The following is a 21,254-nucleotide window of genomic DNA, read 5'->3' on the forward strand; positions in this document are numbered from 1 at the left end:
GATCGAGCCTGTGAAGGTAGACAAAGATGAAGGATTTTGGCTGTTAATTTCAAACGGAACTAGCACAAGTAATAAATCTACAAACTGAAGAAAAAAAAGAAAAAAACAACTAATCTTGTGTCTCTATAATACAACCCCCATCACCTAACTCAGCACATATATGTAAAGCCACAATGCCAAAGACTGGATTTATCATAATTTAAAACACACTAAAAGCCACCTACATTTGTTTTATCTCTCTACTCTTTTGTGCCGGTGTATAGACTACACACATGCATGTTTAGAAGAATGACCAAATAGTGTGTTTCACCTTTTTAAAAATCATGTGTGCGGAGGAGGAGGTAATGCGGGTCTCTCGCTGAGAACCTTGTTAATGACTCTTCTGTTAATGACTCTACTGAAAGAGAATGGCCACGCCGGTGAATTTGGAACTGTTATTGGAAGATCTAAATGATGGTGAAACCATGAGGTCAGGTTAGTGATCGTAAAAACGTTGAGACCACTGTGAAGTCGCAAATTGACTCTCCCATTCCTCATCTTGAACAGAGCAGGCCAGCCAATGAAGCCTTGCGGCATCACAATCAGTCTCATCTCGTAGTAACTAGCAAAGTAAAAAATAAGTAACTGAACCATTAGTAGGAGAGAAAAAAAATGAGGTACGAAACACTAAAATTTGTGGATTTCGAGGGCTCACAAGTTCATGTGGCCTACTAAGATTCAGAGATATTGTTATTGCCACGAGGACTGCCTATATCCATCCCATCCTCCTTCTGGTTCTTTCCTCTTCAGAACACCACCTGACATTGCTTGATCGTCCTTCGACGGTAAGGAAGTAGATGAGAATAATTGCCTTGCCATAAGGGTTGATTCGTCTCTTCCCTCTGTTTCATGACCTCCAGGACCAGAATTTAAGTCAAGTCCTGACCTAAACCATTTCGCGCTATTGTCCAAAACTCCGACATTGCTACCACCATTTAGGAGACCAACGATATAAGGTCTTGGGTAATTAGACGGAACTGAAACCCCAGGACCCAATATTTGAGAGTTGACACCAGGGAAGCAAGCTCTCCCACTTGAAGAAGAATCCATGTGTGCTGTAGAAGCACCAGAAAAATTTGTTGAGGGAATGGGGAAGCTGTTTCCAAAAGGAAACACAGGATACTGGAACGTTGTGGACTGAAACGGCATGGCTGGAGACGACGACAAAACCGGACCCCTATACCCTTCAGGGGTAAATGAGGAAACACCAGTTGTTGGACCTAACATTCTCTGTGGTCCACGATTGGCAATCATTGGAAAAGGCTGATCACCTCTCTCAGGCATAATTGGAGGAATGCTCACAGCTGAATAAGCGTTAGCAGCAGGAAACCAAGTTGAGATACTAGCCATGTTTTCGCCATTCACTTGTATCCCAGAGAGAGATGGTTGTGATGGCAAGCCACTCCGTGAATGTTGATTTAGAATCATAGATGACTCAACAGCCGCATCATCACCAGCAGGTCCATCATTTAAATCAAAATCTCTACGACCACCAGCTGTTGATAGTTTAACCTGCTGAAAAGATGGCTCTAACCGATGACTACTGCTCATTGTGTAGTTGTTCATATCAGTGGAATCATCAACTTTGTTAAGATCAAGATCAAGTCCCCCAGAAGAATGATCAAGCGCTAAACCCATGACCCCAGAATGAATGCGGTCACAACTATCGGTGATACCAGATGTACAATTTGTGGCATTTCCAGATTTTTGAGAAGCCAAATCTTCAAGAACTCTCTCGTCAGCTACATTCAAGTCAAAATCCAAAAACGTCCTTGTCTGTTTACCAGCAGATGTCGAAGCATCAGAGGTAAAGGTATTGTTAATGCTCAGTAACACATCCAGAGGTTTTCTTGGCGCAGCTGGGCGGAAGGCACTAGTGGCAGCAGATCCTCTCCAACCAACAGCCCCTTTATTTCTCAACAGATCTTCAGGTGGAGCAAACGGACCTTTTGCAGCAGCAGCAGCAGTAATTCTGCTAGATACAGGAGCCACCGGCAAAGGTAAGGTATTAACTGGTTTTAGAGGAGTAGGCGTCAAAAATAAAGATCTTGAGAAGTTATTTGAATCTACATGTTTTAAATCGTCTCCATCAAAACCTTCATTTAGATCAAATTCAACTCTGGCATCCATATCTGATCCACCTGAAGTTGCAGCTGAAACAGAAGAAGCATCTCTGGCAGCAGATGTACATTCCTCTGCTTCATCTCCATCAGCATCACTGGTTTTAGGCCCATTCGGTCTCTTTAGATCCTCTACATCTTTAGGTGGTACTCCTGGTGTAGCTCTTAACCCTGTATAGGGTTCCTTCACTTCAATATTTCCTAGATTCCCCTCTACAGGCTCAACTTTACCTATAGTTACAGATGAATCCAAACCAGCTGAGACCTCCTTTATAGCAGCCACAGAAGCATTACAATCCAGCTTGATCTTCTTTATATCTTTCTGGTCTATATGATTAATAGCTATACTATTAACCATTTCAATTACAGGTCTATCAATGATTACTGCATTCATATCCCTTGAAATTCCGGGAGAAACTGGTACATCTTCATCCACTTTTTTAACTAGCTCAGAACTCAACACCGTTGGGGGTTTCTCTTCTTTCTTATCATCATCGACACCGTCCAAGGGAGCGTGTCCAACAGCCACAGAATCTACCTTTTCACTTATATCTTTACGATTAGTTAGCATCGAGCTTGCCAATCTTTTCATTGAGTCAGATGTGTGATCTGCATCTGAATTAGCATCAGCCTTTGTATCCTTTACTTCCACAGAGTCACTATCATCCAAAATGTTTTCCTTAACCGCGTTTGTGGGCAAAGCAGGTGAAGCGATGACATAATCTGAATTGTCATTGCTCTCTAAGTGTTGTTCCACCAACCTTTGCAGATCTTCAGTGTCTGAATTTGATCTCTCATCAGGATCTCCACTCTTCGATTCATTTTTTATAGCTGACTCCACCAACTGTGTGCCACTACTGCTAACATGTTGCTCATCCTGATGTTGCTCGTGCGGCAACCCATCCGAAGTAATTAGCTTTGTATTGTTCCCTACAGTAGAATTTTCATTCATCCGGGAATTTGACGGCTGAGATACTGAGGGTGATGCAACTGGCGATTTAGACATCTCATCAGCAGCTACACTAGCAAGAAGATTCATTCCAACATCATCCGAACAAGCCAAAGAGGTATTTGTCTCAGAGTATCGGACACAACTTTCAATCAAGGCATTCATTGAACTGAGTGTTCCACCATGCCTTTCTCCAGATTTGAACTCATTTCCTGAGGAAGATGTGCCTCTAACATTCCCAGCTGCTTTATCAGAATCTTCAAGAGTTATGCCACGCTCATCATCAGGAACAGCAAGTGGTGAACCAGCAGCCTTTTGCGAGCCTGTCAAAATATCTTTTAATTCATTGCTTTGCCAAGACTCAGCATTCAAGACAGAGGTGACATTAGCTCGATAAGAATTATTCTTTTCTCTCGCATTATTGTCACACAGTTCCTGCTTCACTGCATGCACAGGAGAAGAAGCTCTACTATTCACCGGTGCAGGGTCCTCCAAAGAACCTCCACTCACACTTTGAGCAGGACTGCGTCCCCGATTTGGCAGCTTCACAATCAATTTATTACTGCAACCCTCAGTCAGAGGAACCTCAACAGTCTTTTCAGATGTCAAACTTGATTGAGAAATTTTCTCAGAAGGGACGTTCCTTTGTGATGAGAAGTTTTTACTTAAACCAGCTTCTCTAGGAGAGGCTAACGAAGATGATCCATGAAATGCATTGTTTAATTTATGATGCCTTGAAGAGCCACTAGAGCACTTCTTCACAGTTGAACCCGCAGTTGAGCTCCTTGCATCCTCTTTTCCAGATAAATTGCCTGTTTTAGCATGTTCGCTCGAGCAAGACTGACTATTATTGTGGGACTGACTGGAGCTGCTACTTTTCTCAACCTTTACTGCAGCTAAAACTTCAGATACACCATCAGTCCCAGTATTTCGTTGCTGTCCATCTTTGGAAACAGTACCACCTGATCCGGGAGATGGGGATGATCTTGTAGAGCCTGGCGACATGGTTACACACTTCAGGTTGTTATCCACCTGTTCTTTGACCGAGACTGACTTAGTTGCATGTAGATGTGATGAAGATGTCTTGTTTGCTTCCGCGGAACCACCTGTATGCCTTCCCCCATGAGTCAGTCTTCCAGGCCAAGATACACCCTGGTTGGATCCAGACTTCGCATCCATTTCTGCCTCAACTCGTTTCTTCCATGTGTCAACCAAGCTCCTTGCTTTTCTCCCAATCTCTGAATTTTTATGTGACCGTAGATGATTAACAGACTTTCCAATGTTACAAGTCTGAAGCGCATTGAGATTCACAGGTAGCTTGTCAAGAGCGCGAAGTAAGACTAAGAGGAAATCGTCTACTAACCTCTCACTGTCTTTAGGACTGCTCCCATCCCCAACTTTCCCTTTATGAACTTCCTGCAGCCACTCATCAAACACGGGTAATCCCCTGAGCTGGAAAAAACGAATAAGGCAATCAAACTTGTCTGTTGCCGCTACAACCCCAGCAAGAATCGCACGGCCAACTAAGTCTATTTTCTTCTCATTCCTCTCAGGCAGCATGAGCTGCACCAATTTCTCAACTCCTTCAGAATCCACCAGACCACCTTTCTCTGTAAATTTTGAAATCTCAGACTTTAAACCGCTTTCTGTTCTGACTGGACCGGAACCACTGTCATCTACTCGAGTAAAACGTTCCCTCTTAACAGACTCAGAACCATGATCCATACGCTCTCTTTTCCTTCCCTTACCCTGAGAGAGAAAAGAGTTATTGTTCTGGATGCCATCTTTCGATTGTGATGTTGTTGGACTATTCATAGACTTGGGAGAACGACCACCCTGCTGTAGTGTTGTATGCATTTCTAAACGAGTCTTACATAATAACTTATCTACTTCTAGTTGTCGATCCTGCAAAATGAAAAAAAATGCCTTAGTTACCAAAAGAAAAACATATATCCAAATAGGAGAAGGCAGTTGGTGGTGAACTATAATCTCACATCAATATAGTCTTGATCAGTCAGCCACCATAAGCGCTCGTTTGTAACGTCGTAAACTCGCCGACAAACAAATGAGCAGATGCCAGATGGCAGTTCAACACCTCTCGGAAGGAAGGCAACTCTACACGAATGCAGTAATGACGCAGCAGGTATAGTATCCTGGTGAAAGGAATAAAAGAGCTCGTTCGGCTCGGCCTCTAGAAGGATGCCTTTGCCAAGTTTTAATTCTGTGGGTCGGTAAAGCCAATTAACACCCAACTTCAACTTATCTTCTTTCTCGGCAATGATCAAGCGAATTATCCCAATGAACGGTGGACAATCCTGTGGTGGCTTAAAAAGAGCACAGTCACCAACACTAATTTTGCGCCCGTCCTGCTAGTGACAGCAAAACACAACAAACCTATAAGACGAATAGCCAATAAAAAAAAAAGCAAAAAAGCAACACCCATACACCTAAATCACCAGACTGATGTGATCAAATCTTTGTTCAATCAGGCTAGAAATTGATGAAGAAAAAAAAAACCCTTATTTCCTCGAATCAATCAATCGAATCCCAATATCCAGGCAAATTTCAACACTCCAGGCAAACCCATCAAAAAAAATATGAGCGCCTAGGAAAAAAAAGTCGAAACGAAAAGGATTCGAATTACCTTAGAAAACGAGGTAGACGAAGATAAAGACAAACAAGAAGAACCACCACCTTCCACACTCGCAATTACACGCGAGGAAGATATCAACATGTGCCGACGACGACTTTTGTGCCTCCCCTCACAAACCCTCCCATGCATAGCCTTCTATCATTTTCTCCTTCGAACAACATCAATACACTACTCCTCAGCGAAATCCAACAAATCCTCAAACAATTCCCTTTATCCCCAGACAGTATACGATACCTTAGATCCACGAAACCCACCGGCGACGCACAGAAAAAAACCCTAATTTGGCGACGAAATGGATCAAATCTCTAAGGTAGTTTCAATTACCGATCCGAAGATAACAACACAGATCCAAAATCAACAACAGTAACAGCGAAGTAATCGAATCAGCTTTGTTACGATCCAGGTATACCGAATTTTTTTCTTCGCGAAATCGCGTAAGCGAACAAAACACCAACGAAAATAATAAACCGTAGAGAGGAGACGGGGCAAAAAAGGGAAAAAGGTGACTTTGGGAGAGTTCGGGGGCACAATCAAAATCAAACCGTAACAGTATTTCGTACATAGTCGGACCGTTAAACCGTAACTGCATTTTGAACCATAACCGGAACTATATAGTTAACAATTGGAACTGGTTTATAAAAATATTAATCCTAATCGCTTTTAACCGTAACTACAATATTAAAATTGTTAGTTAACGATATGGGTAGAGGTAACACCGTAACAACAGAATTACTTCTTCTTTTTTGTAACAGAACAACATAATTACTTGTATCATAAATTTTTAAAATAAATGATTTGAAATAGTTTAATGTGTCAATTAGTAAATCTGTAGTAAATCTAATTACCCTTTTACATTATTTTGTTTGTGTTTTCGAAGTTTTAGGGTAAAAATTGTAATATTGTGCAATACGTTTTAACTGTTAAGTGAAAAAAACAAAATTATCAGCAAAATAGTTTTTTCGCAAATTTTTTTTTATTATTTGTTACGTCTAATGTTACTTTTTTTGTCAACGTCTAATGTTACTTAAAAAAAAAAAAAATTGGCATTCTTTTGTTTCGTAATATTAAATCAGTATTTATTAACCGCACCACTATATTTTACTGCATACGTAAATTTTATTTATCAACAATGGAATCTACAAAAACTAGTAACATATTTAGCAATTCATGATTTCTTGAGTACACTAATCCACACAAACCATCCCAAACATCCTAAGACTAGTTTTGTCTGTGTGATTTGATATCTTTAGAGTTTAGACCAACAAATGGAATACATATATTTGATAATTCCCCCCCCCCTTAATTATCGTTTAAACATCATATTCATTAGACAAACAAAACACAAAATCTCAATAACAACTTTACCGGGGACACCAACCTTTATCTGCTCTATATCATTGCTTTAAAAGTGTCACAGTCAAGATTATGCATGTCGCTCTATATGTACATTTTGAGTTATCCCAACCGTTAGGTAGATTTTGAAAACGAACCATATACTTTCTAACATTGCACATTACTCATTTTATATGAGTTGTAAGCATGGAATATGAATCTATAAGCATGTGTTATGTTTTTAACCCCAACCGAGTTTGGTTAATCTGATCATGGTTTGGTACTATGTGATATAAGACAACTCTGTTTTATCTCTACTCAATCATAATAAAAGTCTTTTTTCACTGATTTATATGTCTTGCTCTCTTTTTCAGGTAGGTTCCCCAAATATTTATTCTGTTGGTATTTGTTTGTTTGCACTGTTGAGTCAGATTCTGCACAAACTTTCGCCTTTTCTTTTGAACCCTTGAACCATTTCATTTTGTGTTGGTTTTGTTTATTTCGAGATTTATTCTTTTAATTTTTTTATTTATTATAACATTTTTGAAATACTTGGAAAATAACTTTTTATTTTGTATTATTTGCATAGTAAATCATTGTCATTTAAATAAATAACAAATTTTTAAGATAAAATTTGTAATTAAATTACATCATAATCGCAAAATTAGAAACTAATATTTATTACATTTAACAAAATTTCTTAAAATGTCTCCCTAATAAATTGAATATCTCTCCAATATCTTTAAATGATCTTATTTGTTTTAAAATTTCCATTATTACATAAAACATAAGTATAATAAAAATACAAAAAAAAATTTCGCATACGTAGCAATTTGAATTTTTGAAAACGGACGTATATTACTCAATCGATAAAAGAAAAAAAAATATATGTATAACGTCCCACATCGGGTATAAAATTTTAGACAATGATTCAGAACCATTATAAATATGACTAATATGAAACTTAAAATTCCAAAATATTGAATGGAAGATTACAACCAAAAAAGTTTTACTAAATTTTAGGGAATCCAAAATTTTAAAATCTTGATTGGTTAAAAATAAAGTTTTGGAAAATAAAAACCAAAATCTCTCTCGAAATCTGTAAAACATTCAAGGTTTATATTTTACATAAATATGATTTAACGGGTTTAAGTTTTATGTTTTTCTTACGGGTTATCTTACGGGTTAACAAAATAAAAAAAAATAAAAAATATAACTTAAACATAATTTTTTAAGTCCCGCGAGTTACATTAAAATATCCCGCGAGTTAAGTAATAAAAATAACAATCAAAAATGTAATTACACAATCTAAACACTAAAAAGGTAATAAAATTAACAAATACAACTTAAATATATATATATATATATATATATTTTTAGTCAAAACAATCGTCCCGCGGTGTACCGCGGGTTAAAACCTAGTTTTAATGATTTCACTTTGAACAGTGTTGTTACATTGTAAAGTCATAAAGATCTTAGTTCTGTTTTTGGAAAAAAATTGGAATTAAAAAAAAAAAAAAAAAACATTCCACATATTTCAGCTTTTCATGTTGATAACCCGTCTTCGTGTATTTGGAATTGTTGTTACATTGGCTTGAAGGATTAAATCCATATCCTTGTGTCATAAGTAAATCTTAGACACTAGCTTATACCCTCTCTTCAATGGTTCATCAGTTTAAGTTATCTAGCTCTATAGTCTGAAGTGTGATTATAATTTGTTAATTCAACACTACAATTTACATAACATCCACCATTATAATTAAGTTACATGTTGTTTTCGCAGATCGATCGTTATTCATCATGCGCCTTTTCGATTGATAACATTAGATGTATAATTCTATACCCTTTTAGATTCTTGGTACTATATATAAAAAAAAAATCTTGCTTAGTGTGTTTATCATAATGTTTTTGTTAAAAAATCATTTATTTTGAAAATTTGCTTGATGAGCTTCCTTACTATATAGTAGTATTCGTTTTACAAGATACGTAATAATGTCCAAAACACTATTTAATTTATTCAGACTCACTTAAACGGAGTTTAACTCTCATCTTCAGTTTCCTAGCTCCTAAAATCAGATTTAATCAACTATTTTTTTTTTGCATGGTTAATTTCGTGTTTTTGATGTTATTTTTGCAGTTGGTGCTTCACGTCAACAAAATTAGGAAAAATATGTTCGTTCGATTCATCTAGAAAAGTTTTAAAAAAAAATGCACAATCCATTTTGACTTTGTGGTGTTGGTTTTGTTAGAAATTTTTCTAATTAATTTTTTTTTGTTTTTGTTTTCTGTAGAATTGTAAGTTTTGTAACCAGAAGAAACCTATCTGAATGATCTAGAAGCTCTTGTCTGATATTTTGTGTGAATCATATGAACTTTCCTCACATGTAGTCCACCGTACGCCACCGTTTTAATGAACAGAAGCAACTCACACGTGTGTAACGAGCACAATTACAGAACGATCCCTGCGTTAAAGCGTGTACAAAAGTCAAAACGAAGGGTACTTTAGTCACGAGGAAAGTTCTGAGCGGAGAAGAGGAGTTTCCGTTATCCCCTTATATTTTATCTCTCTCTCTTTCTCTTTCTTTCTTTCTCTCACAGACTCTCAACAAACAAAGAAATAAAAAACTCGCACGTTTCTTCTCTTCTTCTTCTTCGCGACAAATCTGAATTTAGGGTTTTTGAGAAATCTTCATTTGTGATTTCGTGATTCTTGTTGTTTTTGATTTTTTTTTTTTTGTGGTTCGGAATCATCAGTGAGCATCATGATTTCTGATTCGATCACCAACGCTTCAGCTACTGCAGCTCCAAGCGCGAGGGATTTCGGAAAAAAGAAAAGGGTATGTCTTTTTTTTCTTTTCTCATGTAAATCTCTTTGAGTCTTTCTTCAAATCTCATTTCTATCTTTAAATGTTGAATCTTTTGGTTTTTTTCTGGTGTGGGTTTGCATTGGGGTTGCAGACGAACAGGTCGGCCAAATTGAAACAGAGCAAGCTAGGTCTTCGTCGTGAGCAATGGCTTTCTCAAGGTAATTTCCGTTATTGAAAAGATCTGTATTTAGGTTCTTGGAATTTGTTGTGTATTGATTTGGGCGTTTGTGTTATTAGTTGCGATGATTCATAAAGGGGATAAGGAGGAAATGGAATCCAATCGGAGAACTGGGAGTGAGAAGCCTGATCAGAGAGATCGTCCGGTGGAGAATTTTGATGGGCAGGGTAGAGAAGAAGAGAATAACAGTGGAGGAACAGATCGTCATGAGAGCTTTATTGAGTCACTTTCTAATAGCCCTAACAGCATTCTGAGTGGCATGAATTCGATTCCTAATTTTAGCAGCAGCAGTAGCAGTGGAAGTGGTGGCTCCTGCTCTGGTAATATAACAGAGGAGGAGGATGCTGATGATGATGGGTGTTTGGATGATTGGGAGGCTATTGCTGACGCTTTAGCTGCTGATGATGAAAAGCATGAGAAAGAGAATCCTCCTGAGTCCTGCCAAGAGCGTGAGAATATCAAGCAATCAGCTTCTCCTACGGATTTAATCAGTGGTTCTGATGTGGCTGTAAGGGATGCAAAACCGGATTGCCAGAGAACAATGTCAAGGAAGCAAAAGAGTAACCAGGCTTGGAGGCCAGACGATAAGCTCCGCCCTCAGGGTCTACCTAATCTGGAAAAGCAGTGTAGTTTTCCGGTCATGAATTTGCATTTTAGTTCTGTGAAAGTGCCATCTTCATGCCCCATTTGCTACGAAGATCTGGACTTAACAGATTCTAATTTTTTACCATGTCCTTGTGGATTCCGGCTTTGCCTTTTCTGCCACAAGACGATCTGCGATGGAGATGGGCGTTGTCCTGGTTGCAGAAAGCCATATGAAAGGAACACTGTCAAGGTTGAGGCTAATGTACAAGGTGGTGGTCTGACTATTCGGCTTGCTCGTTCGTCCAGCATGTTTTGCAGGTCATGAAGAAAGGATGTGGCTTTTCTCGGCATGTGTCTGTTTGTTTTCTCTCTTCTTCTTATTTTCCTCGCATGTTCTACGTTTTTAACCTGTCTTGAAAACTCTTTAGATATGGGTATAGGATTTGTCTTTTGGCAACTGAGAACGATGTTCTATGTTCTTCTATGTCAATGACTCTTCTTCGTCTGAAACATGTGGTGGTGGTGGTTATGTAGAGTGGTGTGTGAGTACATAAGGGGGTACACGAATTTCAAATACATAAAGTTGCAATAAGTCTCTTTCTTATTGCCTCCGAGAACCTTGCTTATCTGTAATATTCTAAAGGTATCATTTATACCTTTTGTTATTTTAAGGTGGACCACAACTATTATATCTTTCTACTCGATTCTTTGTTGAGCGACTGAATACAGCAGATTATCAAGTTTGGTTTTATATAAAATTGACATCTGGCGAAAGAGTTGGAGATTATTTGTATGGTCTGATTCTGTTGAACGATCAATCTACTTCCTACCTAGCTTTGGTAGGCATCGTTGAGTTGATTATACCGATGCAGGACACTCTGGTGGAACGCAAATCTTAAAGGAACTTCTTGGTAATGTGATTACTTGTGAAAAACATACTTGAGCCAAACTTTGATATGAGCTAATTAGCAATACAGAGGGCCACAGGGCAATTTCAAATTACCTCTTGTGTTTTTATCGTTTGCACAGTCAATTGTCTAAGAGGTTTGGAGGTTAGCAATGTTTCAAACAATTTGAGTAACCTCAGTCTCCATTCTAATGACATTCTGGTCCTCTTTCACTGTGAAATTCCTTCTGTCAACGCTAGGGAAGGCTGTTGTTGCTGGTTCATGTCTAATATCATTGTAAAGTGGAAACCAAATTTGATATAAAATAGAGAGCTATATTACATTACGTCACAATGATCATAGAAAATATTCCGTATTCTAAGATCATCATGAAGTGGAAATCAGATTGACAAACAATATAATAGAGAGCTATTACATTTCTTATTGCACAAATTAAGAAGCAAGTGTTCCAATGGCTCAACTAATTGACCGACCACTTAAGGTTCAGGTAGGTCTTGTTTACATCATAAGCTCTCGCAGCGGAGAAAATAATTTGTGATTGTCGGGAAGTGTATTCCACCATTTTCTAAATGTTGAACCCTCTAGAAATATTTCTTTTTTATCTACTTCCTCGTGTTGGATCCATCCATCAAGCAGCCCTTCTAATGTCTTGACTCTTACCTCAACTTCCTCATATGGCTTTCCCTTGAGTTCTTCGACCTCGGCCCAAAAACATGATCCACACTCGGACCCTGATATCTTTAGAATCTCTTGCATTTGTGGTAGTGACCCTAAGTTAAAATCATTTACCTTGCTCCAAAACACATCTTTTCCAACCATTCCGTATGGCTTGAAAATTTGATGTTCATGTCCTCTTTGGGCATATATGTAGCGGTTTGGTCGTCCTCTTAACATGTACGGCCCTGTGTCTTCGTTCTTTAAATGGCGATGGTAGTTTGAAATATCAAGAGGTTCAATTAATCTGCGGTAGCTAGTTGCTAAATCGACCCAGTTTTTGCTTGCCTCGAATCCATCTGGAAGTTGGCCTTTCTTCACCAAACCAAGCACCTCGTCAAAGATACCAGCTAACTCAGCTCTCTTGACGTTTGCTTTGAAGTCATTCTCTTCATTTGAAACTTTGAAGGAATCGTAATACCCGTTTTTATGAGCTTGACACTTTGGCTTGTATTCCTTCTCTATCCAAGTTAGTTTCTCTTCTATTTTACCTCTTTTGGCTTCTATCTTCTTCTGATTTTCTACCCGTTGCTTCTCAGCCTCTAGTGCAGCACGAACGCATTGTCTTCCTCTTGTGCTCTGCCAAAAAGGAAACAATGAATGGTATGATTACAAAAGCAAGCAAGGATGGAGCTATGGAGTTGCACAACTTGAAAATAGAGAAAGATTTACCACTCCAAGGTCGTTGAGCGAGTTTTCGTCATCCAAAGACAAGTTATGGATGTTCAAATGATTAAACAACTTATTCCCAATTGATTGTACCAGTTGTTCATAGCCATGGTGATCTCTAATGCTTTGAAATGGAATTAGAGACAATTCTTGGTCGTCCTTGGACTGACAAGTGTAAGACAACATTTGAAGAATGGCGTCTGAGTTGCTCACTGCAACCAATCTTTTCTCTGTAGAGAAGACAAAAGTGCCTGCTGGTTTATAAGGACTTAGCTCAAGAAAACTTGAAAGAGTTTCCAAAAACGCTTCACCGTTTCCAATCAACTGATTTACAGCTTGTAAAGCAACAGTTGATGTGTCTTTCATCACCTTTTTATAAAACTCTGCTATTGTTCTCTCGTTGCTCTCTTGGGTGGAAACTCTTGTAGGATCCAGTTGCTCAAGAACATAAGGCATGGTTTGCTCTATTGATGCCTTCCGAGATAGCATTATCCGAGGGACAATATCGAATCTTGTGACAAAGTTCACAAAGAAACGGCTCCAGTCCTCTCTCCCAAGTGCGTGCTTGAAGATATAGTCACCAACCAAAGGAGCTCCAAATGTCACACAACGAGGCTCAGGGACATCATTCGGACTGCGTATTAAGTATTTCTCCAAATACCAAACTGTTGCTAAAATCGCAGTTGCTCCTCCTAAAGAATGTCCTGTGAACACAATCTGCTGTCTTCTATCAACCGCGCTTTTCACCTAAAAAAAGCAAGTTTCAGACACAGATTCTTGTAATATTTAAGAAGCTGTTTTTTTTTGGTTACTTACAGAATCATGAAATGAGGTTGTTGGAGCAATGAGAACTTGAAGATTCTTGAGGAAAGCTTCGTTGACAGTAGCGTCAACGTCGTTGCCGATGCTTCTCATACAAGGAAACTCAACACGATTCATCTTAATTTCTCCAAAGGGAGATTTATTACCCGTAGCGAAATAAGCTTCCGCCGTGAAAGATGGTCGGAAGGAGAAATACACGGTTCCCCCTGCTTCGTATCTGATAAAGGGCTCGGTTTGGTAAGCTCTCTTGGAAGCTATCCATGAATTGGTGATATGATCACCATTGATTCCGGTAAGAGCTTCAAACGCCATTTGATCTAATCTCTCTTTCTTGTGTGGACTTTCTTTTTTGAGTCGTCTTGCTTCTTTAGTTTAGTCCTTCTCCTTCCTCTGTTAATTTAATAGACGGGACGGGAGTTACCCAAAATACCCTGAGCGGATTTCAAATCAAGTTGACTCTTATCACTATTGGAGACCCATTAGGAAAGCCACGAATCTTAGCCGTCCACGTGTCGGTTTAATGGCTTTGTTGTACATCCGACATGACTGGAGTTTTCGTAGAAACTTTCGTAAAGACATATAAACATTCACATTTTGTCGGAAAAGTTTTTTACTCTGTTTGTTTTATCTTATATATTCTGATGAAGTTCTTGCTTGGAAATTATCTTGAGCTTGACTTCGGAGTCTTTGTTTCTTTAATATTAGGATCCATCTTTTGGTTTGAGACGTCACCATCTGTTGGGATTTCGTAGTAACTCAGTGATATTCACTTTTGTCGGAAAACACTTTGTTGTTTTATTGCTTTTTTTCTTTGTTTTGTGGTTGAGGAATTTGTTCGGTTGGATTTTAGTTTGTGTAGCTTGACTTGGGGAAGTAAGGTAGTAAACCGGATATCGTACCGATTCGATTTCTCTCAGCTGAAGATTTAAGGTAGAATCTCTTAACAAATCTTAGAGCCCTTGTCCGTTTTTGCATATAAGCGATATATTATTTACATGAACTCGGTTCGGTTCTATTTTGGATTTAGATTAATTTGCTAAAACCGAATTGCATATCCACCTCTATGCTCTCAAATAGTAAGTCTAGGAGACTACCGTTTTCGTGGTTTTGTTAATTAAAAAAGTCCAACTTGGGGAAATTTCTAAGAAAAGCCACCCAAAGTGGACCAACGTTTATAATAACTTTAACTTATCTCGTTGGACTCCGATTCATGTTGACATCTTTTATTTTTAATTAGACAAGAGATTAGCATGTCTTCGTGCAATGGACGGCACTAATCCATTTCCTAAATCATTATTTTTAAGGTCAATATATGAACAACGCAATTTCCACGTAAGTGAAGGCGAGAAAAGAAGAAGAGTCGTTTCCTAATAAACTTCCAAAAATAACAACACCATTTTACATATCTCAATGTAAAAGAAAAAAATAATAATAATGTATCCCTCCCCAAACCCAAGTCTACAATTTACATTTTCTATAAACCCATCTTTGTCACTCTTCATCAGTCGTCCTCATTCTATCAGCCAAAAGAAAGCTGTAGTAATGTCTCAAAAATTGTTAAAAGCCAAAAGAATCAGGACAAGCAGCATCAAGTGTGTGTGTGAATCTTTGAATCCGATAAGCTCGATCAGATCTTTGCACGTTTTAGCTGCGAGTATAGATCATTAGCTTCTAGATCTCTCTTGTGCATCATATTCTTAAAAGCTCTCTCCTCAGCTTTCATTAATGAATCTCTTAATCTCTTCACATCAGCCAGTTTCACTGGCTTCAACAAGAAATCTTCAGCCCCTTCTTCAAGACATCTGAATATATCAAAACAAACAAATATACTATTAGTGATCAAGTTCCATAATAAAGTAGAAGATGGCCAGCTCATATTAGACTTAATTTTTGGTTAAAAGAGGGTTAGGTTCCTTTAATTTGTTTAATACTCCTAATAAGCAAAAGCATGTGAGGTGTCTACCACGAGGGATGAGATTTTATTAATGACCCTACCTAAGATTATGCAAAAACAATCAAAATGATTTTTGGGGGACCTAACATGTCACCGGCTTAAATAGAATCAAATCTCATGAGAAGATCTTGCTTAACTTATGAAGAAACAATTTCATATTATTTATTATTATTCCTAAGTTTTCCATTATAAAATGCCAACCACTATCATAGTTACCCCATGATGGTTAAAGTAATCATATATTAACTTCAAACAAATCTGATGATTATACAACAATTTAATTTTAAAGTCAAAATACCATATCATGCTTTTAACGGTATCTTTTTTCACAAATCCTAGATAAAGTGTGGTTACTTCAAAACTTTCCTAAACAATCTTATAAATCTAATCTAATCTAATCATCCGAATCTCCTGAAGTAATAAATGCACAAAATCTAACAAGTTTACTATATCTGGTAAAAAAGGTTAATCTTACATGATATTTACCTAAACAAGAAATTAAGAATCATAATTATTAAGAAAATATACCTATCGATTCGAGGCAAGATGTTCTCTGACGACATAATCACCACTGGTATTTCTCTGAAAGCTGATGATTCCTATAAGAAATCAAAAGTTCATAAACAAGATTAGATCAAACTTCATTTTATTTACCATATTATCAAAAGATCATTTAACAAAACTTACTTTGATCTTCTTGAGTAGTTCATAACCAGTCATCCCAGGCATAGAGTAATCAGTCATTATCAAATTAATCTTAAGATCCTGAAAAAAAAAGTAATCAAAAAATCTTTTAATACCAAATTTTGAATCCATTGTCTCAAAAACAAAAACAATAAGAATGATCAGATCTATTACCTCAAACCCAACTGAACTATTCTCTCCATCTAAGCCAAGATACTGTAAAGCTCTTGTAGCACTATCAACAACAGTAACTGATGATACAACAAAAAAAAACAAAAACAAAACGTCAGTTTCTTGAAAACCTCAAGAAAACAGATTCCACACAAAACACAATCCAAAGCTTACCTTTACAAGAAGAGACTCTAAGCAACCGCTCGATGAATTTACGATCAACCATGCTATCATCAACAGCAAGAACATGAAGAAGCTCAGTTGAAGATGCTAATGAAGAAGTGTTGTCATTGGAGGAGATATCCAACATCTCTGGACGCAAAACCTCAGCCATGTCAGCGAGAGAGATAGCAGAGAGATTTGAGGAGGAGAAGGTAGAGGAGATTTGATATTGCATAGAGAGTAGAGATGGATGAATGAATTGAGAGAAAGATAAAAGAAAATGAGATATATAAGGAAGCAAAAGGAGAGGGAAACAAAAAAATGATGGATATGATATGGAAAGGATTCTAAGAGATCTTTGCATATCTGTGGGATTTTGTCTGTCTGATAGCGCGTGGGAAATTATTAGTTTATTTCTGTTTTCCAAGAAAGTCATCCTATTCAAATTTGGCATATATAATTAATTCAAAAGTCATAAAGTTTTTTTTTTTTTTTAATTAATTTGTTGAGAATAGTCAAAATAATGGTGAGTGATCGTATATTTGATGATGATTATTTGGGAAAGGGAAATAAAATCAAAAAAAAATTTGGATGGGGAAAAAAAAATCGTATCAAAAACGATCTCTCGATTATTGTTTCAGATCATTGGGGCATTCTTTTGTACATTTTCGATACTTTCTTGATTTTCCAATTTTATTTTCAAGAAATGTTGCCCACAGAGAAAGATTTGTGTGTTTTTTTATGGATTAAAAAAATCTTTTTTGCTGTGGGTATATTGAGATATTAAATTAATTAAACATTGTTGGAAAAGTTATATACTAGCTGACATGTGAAGGCCAGAGTTGAGTTGCTAGCTTTGAATTTTGTACGAAATAATAGTATTATTAGATATGATATTGTGCGAATTTCAAAGTTGATATCATGAAATTTGTGCAATCAGATCAGAATCCAAAATCAGTATATGTTTATTTTTAGAAACCAAAATAATATCTACTTTGCTTTTTATTTTTGTTTGTCCACCACTATCAGATACTATTCTCGTAAAGTTAATATACCATACTATCGAATCATAGTCCCTCCTCCATGATCCTTGAATTAATGCATGATACTGATGCGATTCATAGTAAGATATAGCAATTCATTCGACGTTGGTCTACTCCATTGCAATGCATCAAGCATTTCTCCATGTAAGGCAGCTTAAGTTTAACCAGGCAGGTGCTAAATGATAAATGCTTGATTAAAAACTTGTTTTTCGGCTTTAACGTTTAAGAAAAAGTTGCACTTGTTGTAAAAACGTTATTTTTATTTTGAATATAATTTTAACATTAGATTCAAAAAAATATATATATATGCTTGATCGTGTTACATGAACAATATGTAATGACTATATCATCATTGAAAATAATTTGCCATATATAAGAATTAATGTGATTGTGTATCTAAAATATAGAATGAATGTGATGGCTTTTTATGTGTAGGGGAGAACTTATATATGAATAGAGTATGCTAATTTGGTTGGGCTTGTAGGGATTTTTATCTATTGCAAGCATTTGCTAATAGGATGATGAGTTTTTTTTTAGCTAAGCTTTGTGTCTGTAATAGTGAAGATCGAAAAAAACTACTATTGCTTGATCCAAGAAAGTTGCCAATTCATTTAACAAACATCTCAAAACAGTAATTGTTTGGCATCAAAGTTCAAAACATTCTATATAATGAATAATAATAATACATTACTATGTTCTCTGTTGTGTTCACTCAAATAGTTTAGGGCCTGAAGACAAATAAGTTTTTTAGTGGTTTGTAAAATACTTATTAAATTTTGTGTTGACTTGGAAATTGTATGATTTGGTGCATGCATGTTGATACACTTGATTAGTATATAATACGAACAAGACAATTCTAAACACAAGTGTAGGATAATGTTATCGGAATCAAGAAGCTAATACCCCCTCACTCTGTTTCGATTAATATGTAGTTTCACAGATTTTTTTTATATTCTTTATTAATACATTATACATTTTTAGTGGTTTATATATTACAATAATAGGGGATAAAATTAGAAATCTTACCAAAAATTTATTGAAAATACAAAAAAACACTTATTTTCATTTTAAGTCTAAAAGTACACTAATGAGACTGAGAGAATATCATTATTCAAAATTATACGAGTGGATTTGATATTTACCAATTTTTGATATATATAGTAGTTTTAAGATATGGATTATTTCATATTTTTTTTGTATATGATATCTAAATGATCTGAGTCTTTTTCTATATAAAAGAACATTCAATTTTTGATAGAAATCATATGCGTATTTGAATTACAAATAGTTGTTTTTCCAATTGTTATTTAAAAAACACTATTATCCATATCATTTTCTGAAATTTTCTTAATTTTTATACTATTAATTTAGCAGTATTAATTTATGAAGTTTTTTTACAATTTACAATGTAAAGGTTTTACATTGTAATTGTAGTTAGAAAACTAATTTGAAATGACTCGACCAAAACCTTTTCGGTTTGACAAACGTTTAACTTCCATCCCTAATTTTGATTTTATTGTTAGAAACGGATGGAATCATTGCAAAGTCAAACCATTTTACTCCATTGCTGATCAGATTGTAAATTGTCGCTTGGCCATGGCTACAGGAAAACGAAATTATAACATTAATGCAGCCAAAAGAATTGATTATTTTCAAGAGGCGTTACACAAAGCCATGGAGAGTTTGGAAAGATCACGTCGTGATCAAATTCCTATTCTTCAACGTGAGCTGCAAATGGCATATAGGGATGAAGAATACTACTGGAAAACAAAAAGTCGAAACACATGGATGAATTTGGGAGATCGGAACACTGCTTTTTTTCATGCTTCTACAAAAACACGTTATTCTACCAACTATATCTCTTTCATTCGTGATGATCAACAACATATTTACCAAGGAGAAACCGAAATTGGAGATCATGCTCAAGACTACTTCGCGAGTGTTTATACTTCAAGTGGCATCCCTGTTTCACCTATTGACTTTGGAGATTTCGCTACAACAGTCACTTCAGCTATGAACGACGACTTGACTAAGGAATTTAGTGCTATGGAAATTTTTGAAGCTATCTCATCTATTGGTGATGATAAGGCACCTGGACCTGATGGATTAACAGCACGGTTCTATAAACATTACTGGCATATCATTGGGGAAGATGTTATTATGGAGGTTCAAGATTTCTTTGCAACTTCCATCATGAAACCAGGTATCAATTTCACCAATATCTGTATGATACCAAAGATCGAATCACCTTCCACTCTATCTGATTATAGACCTATTGCTTTATGCAATGTTCTTTATAAAATTATTTCAAAATGCTTAGTTAACCGTTTGAAAAAACACTTAAACAATATAGTCTCGGATACTCAGGCTGCTTTCATTCCTGGTCGTTATATTAATGACAATGTTTTGATTGCTCATGAAGTGATGCATTCTCTGAAAGTAAGAAAAAGGGTCTCAAAAAATTATATGGCCATTAAAACGGATGTTACTAAAGCTTATGATAGAGTGGAATGGGATTTTTTGGAAGTTGCAATGAAATTATTTGGATTCTCTGAAGTTTGGATAAATTGGATTATGGCTACAGTTAGATCGGTTCAATACTCAGTTTTGATTAATGGTTCCCCTCATGGATTAGTTGTTCCTGAGAGAGGAATTCGTCAAGGAGATCCTTTATCTCCATATCTTTTTATTCTATGTGCGGATATTCTAAGTCATCTAATAAAAAATAGGGTTAAAGATGGTGATATAAGAGGTGTTCGTATAGGAAATGGCGTCCCAGCTATAACCCACCTCCAATTTGCTGATGACTCTCTATTCTTTTGTCAAGCAAATGTCAGGAACTGTCAAGCCTTAAAAGAGGTTTTTCAAGTTTATGAATATTATTCAGGGCAAAAAATTAACATGAATAAATCTTTAATAACCTTTGGATCAAGAGTAGAGGGTCGCACTCAAAATAGATTAAAAAATATTTTAAATATTCCAAACCATGGGGGTGGGGGAAAATACTTAGGCCTTCCTGAGCAATTTGGAAAAAAGAAGAAAGAAATGTTTAATTACATCATAGACCGTGTTAAACAACGTACTTCTTCTTGGAGTGCGAATTTTTTATCTCCGGCTGGCAAAGAAATTATGTTGAAATCTGTTGCAATGTCCATGCCAGTCTACTCGATGTCTTGTTTTAAACTTCCTTTGGGTATCATTTCGGAATTAGAATCGGTTCTTCAAAAATTCTTGTGGGAAAAAGGAAATCAGAACCGTAGTATCCCTTGGATAGCTTGGAAGCGTTTGCAGTACTCTAAAAAAGATGGGGGTTTGGGATTTAAGGATTTAGAAAAATTTAATGATGCTTTACTTGCAAAACAAGCATGGCGAATTCTTAAACATCCTGAATCTTTATTTGCTCG

At 36.4% G+C, this 21,254-nt stretch overlaps 4 protein-coding genes across 5 annotated transcripts; 1 reads left to right on the forward strand and 3 right to left on the reverse strand.

Annotated features, from left to right (window-relative positions):
• Positions 1-6,254, reverse strand: LOC17886231. 2 transcript variants are annotated; one of them, XM_006290431.2, is made up of 4 exons: positions 5,753-6,254; positions 5,103-5,474; positions 695-5,013; positions 1-601 (listed from the first exon to the last, which is right to left on the reverse strand). In XM_006290431.2, exons 1-3 carry the CDS (start codon positions 5,888-5,890, stop codon positions 730-732), a joined length of 4,794 nt encoding a protein of 1,597 aa, XP_006290493.1. In that variant the 5' UTR covers positions 5,891-6,254; the 3' UTR covers positions 1-601; positions 695-729. The 2 variants fall into 2 exon arrangements, with proteins under 2 accessions (XP_006290493.1, XP_006290494.1); XM_006290432.2 differs by having other exon boundaries at positions 5,103-5,477.
• Positions 6,255-9,683: 3,429 nt separating this feature from the next.
• LOC17886232 lies at positions 9,684-11,422 on the forward strand. Its single transcript, XM_006291419.2, has 3 exons — positions 9,684-9,930; positions 10,052-10,118; positions 10,198-11,422. The coding sequence occupies exons 1-3, from the start codon at positions 9,856-9,858 to the stop codon at positions 11,046-11,048; spliced, it is 993 nt and encodes a 330-aa protein (XP_006291481.1). The 5' UTR covers positions 9,684-9,855; the 3' UTR covers positions 11,049-11,422.
• Positions 11,423-11,924: 502 nt separating this feature from the next.
• LOC17886878 (protein EDS1B) lies at positions 11,925-14,191 on the reverse strand. The gene is made up of 3 exons (XM_006290682.2): positions 13,831-14,191; positions 13,018-13,761; positions 11,925-12,924 (listed from the first exon to the last, which is right to left on the reverse strand). The coding sequence occupies exons 1-3, from the start codon at positions 14,146-14,148 to the stop codon at positions 12,130-12,132; spliced, it is 1,857 nt and encodes a 618-aa protein (XP_006290744.1). The 5' UTR covers positions 14,149-14,191; the 3' UTR covers positions 11,925-12,129.
• Positions 14,192-15,149: 958 nt separating this feature from the next.
• LOC17885897 (two-component response regulator ARR5) lies at positions 15,150-17,094 on the reverse strand. Its single transcript, XM_006291839.2, has 5 exons — positions 16,820-17,094; positions 16,649-16,725; positions 16,478-16,555; positions 16,319-16,389; positions 15,150-15,638 (listed from the first exon to the last, which is right to left on the reverse strand). The coding sequence occupies exons 1-5, from the start codon at positions 17,040-17,042 to the stop codon at positions 15,464-15,466; spliced, it is 624 nt and encodes a 207-aa protein (XP_006291901.2). The 5' UTR covers positions 17,043-17,094; the 3' UTR covers positions 15,150-15,463.
• Between the last annotated feature and the right edge of the window lie 4,160 nt (positions 17,095-21,254).

The sequence above is a fragment of the Capsella rubella genome, unplaced genomic scaffold, assembly GCF_000375325.1.
Source record: "Capsella rubella cultivar Monte Gargano unplaced genomic scaffold, Caprub1_0 scaffold_5, whole genome shotgun sequence".
Taxonomy (NCBI): Eukaryota; Viridiplantae; Streptophyta; class Magnoliopsida; order Brassicales; family Brassicaceae; genus Capsella; species Capsella rubella.

Coding starts and splice junctions, on each gene's coding strand:
- LOC17886231 (XM_006290432.2), bottom strand. CDS start 5,890: ATGCATGGGAGGGTTTGTGAGGGGAGGCACAAAAGTCGTCGTCGGCAC. Junction 5,478..5,752: donor CGTCTACCTCGTTTTCTAAG/GTAATTCGAATC, acceptor TGCTGTCACTAG/CAGGACGGGCGCAAAATTAG. Junction 5,014..5,102: donor CTGATCAAGACTATATTGAT/GTGAGATTATAG, acceptor TTCATTTTGCAG/GATCGACAACTAGAAGTAGA.
- LOC17886232 (XM_006291419.2), top strand. CDS start 9,856: ATGATTTCTGATTCGATCACCAACGCTTCAGCTACTGCAGCTCCAAGC. Junction 9,931..10,051: donor ATTTCGGAAAAAAGAAAAGG/GTATGTCTTTTT, acceptor TTGGGGTTGCAG/ACGAACAGGTCGGCCAAATT. Junction 10,119..10,197: donor TGAGCAATGGCTTTCTCAAG/GTAATTTCCGTT, acceptor TTGTGTTATTAG/TTGCGATGATTCATAAAGGG.
- LOC17886878 (XM_006290682.2), bottom strand. CDS start 14,148: ATGGCGTTTGAAGCTCTTACCGGAATCAATGGTGATCATATCACCAAT. Junction 13,762..13,830: donor CAACCTCATTTCATGATTCT/GTAAGTAACCAA, acceptor TGCTTTTTTTAG/GTGAAAAGCGCGGTTGATAG. Junction 12,925..13,017: donor CGCTCAACGACCTTGGAGTG/GTAAATCTTTCT, acceptor CCTTTTTGGCAG/AGCACAAGAGGAAGACAATG.
- LOC17885897 (XM_006291839.2), bottom strand. CDS start 17,042: ATGCAATATCAAATCTCCTCTACCTTCTCCTCCTCAAATCTCTCTGCT. Junction 16,390..16,477: donor AACTACTCAAGAAGATCAAA/GTAAGTTTTGTT, acceptor GATTTCTTATAG/GAATCATCAGCTTTCAGAGA. Junction 15,639..16,318: donor ATCTTGCCTCGAATCGATAG/GTATATTTTCTT, acceptor TGATATATTCAG/ATGTCTTGAAGAAGGGGCTG.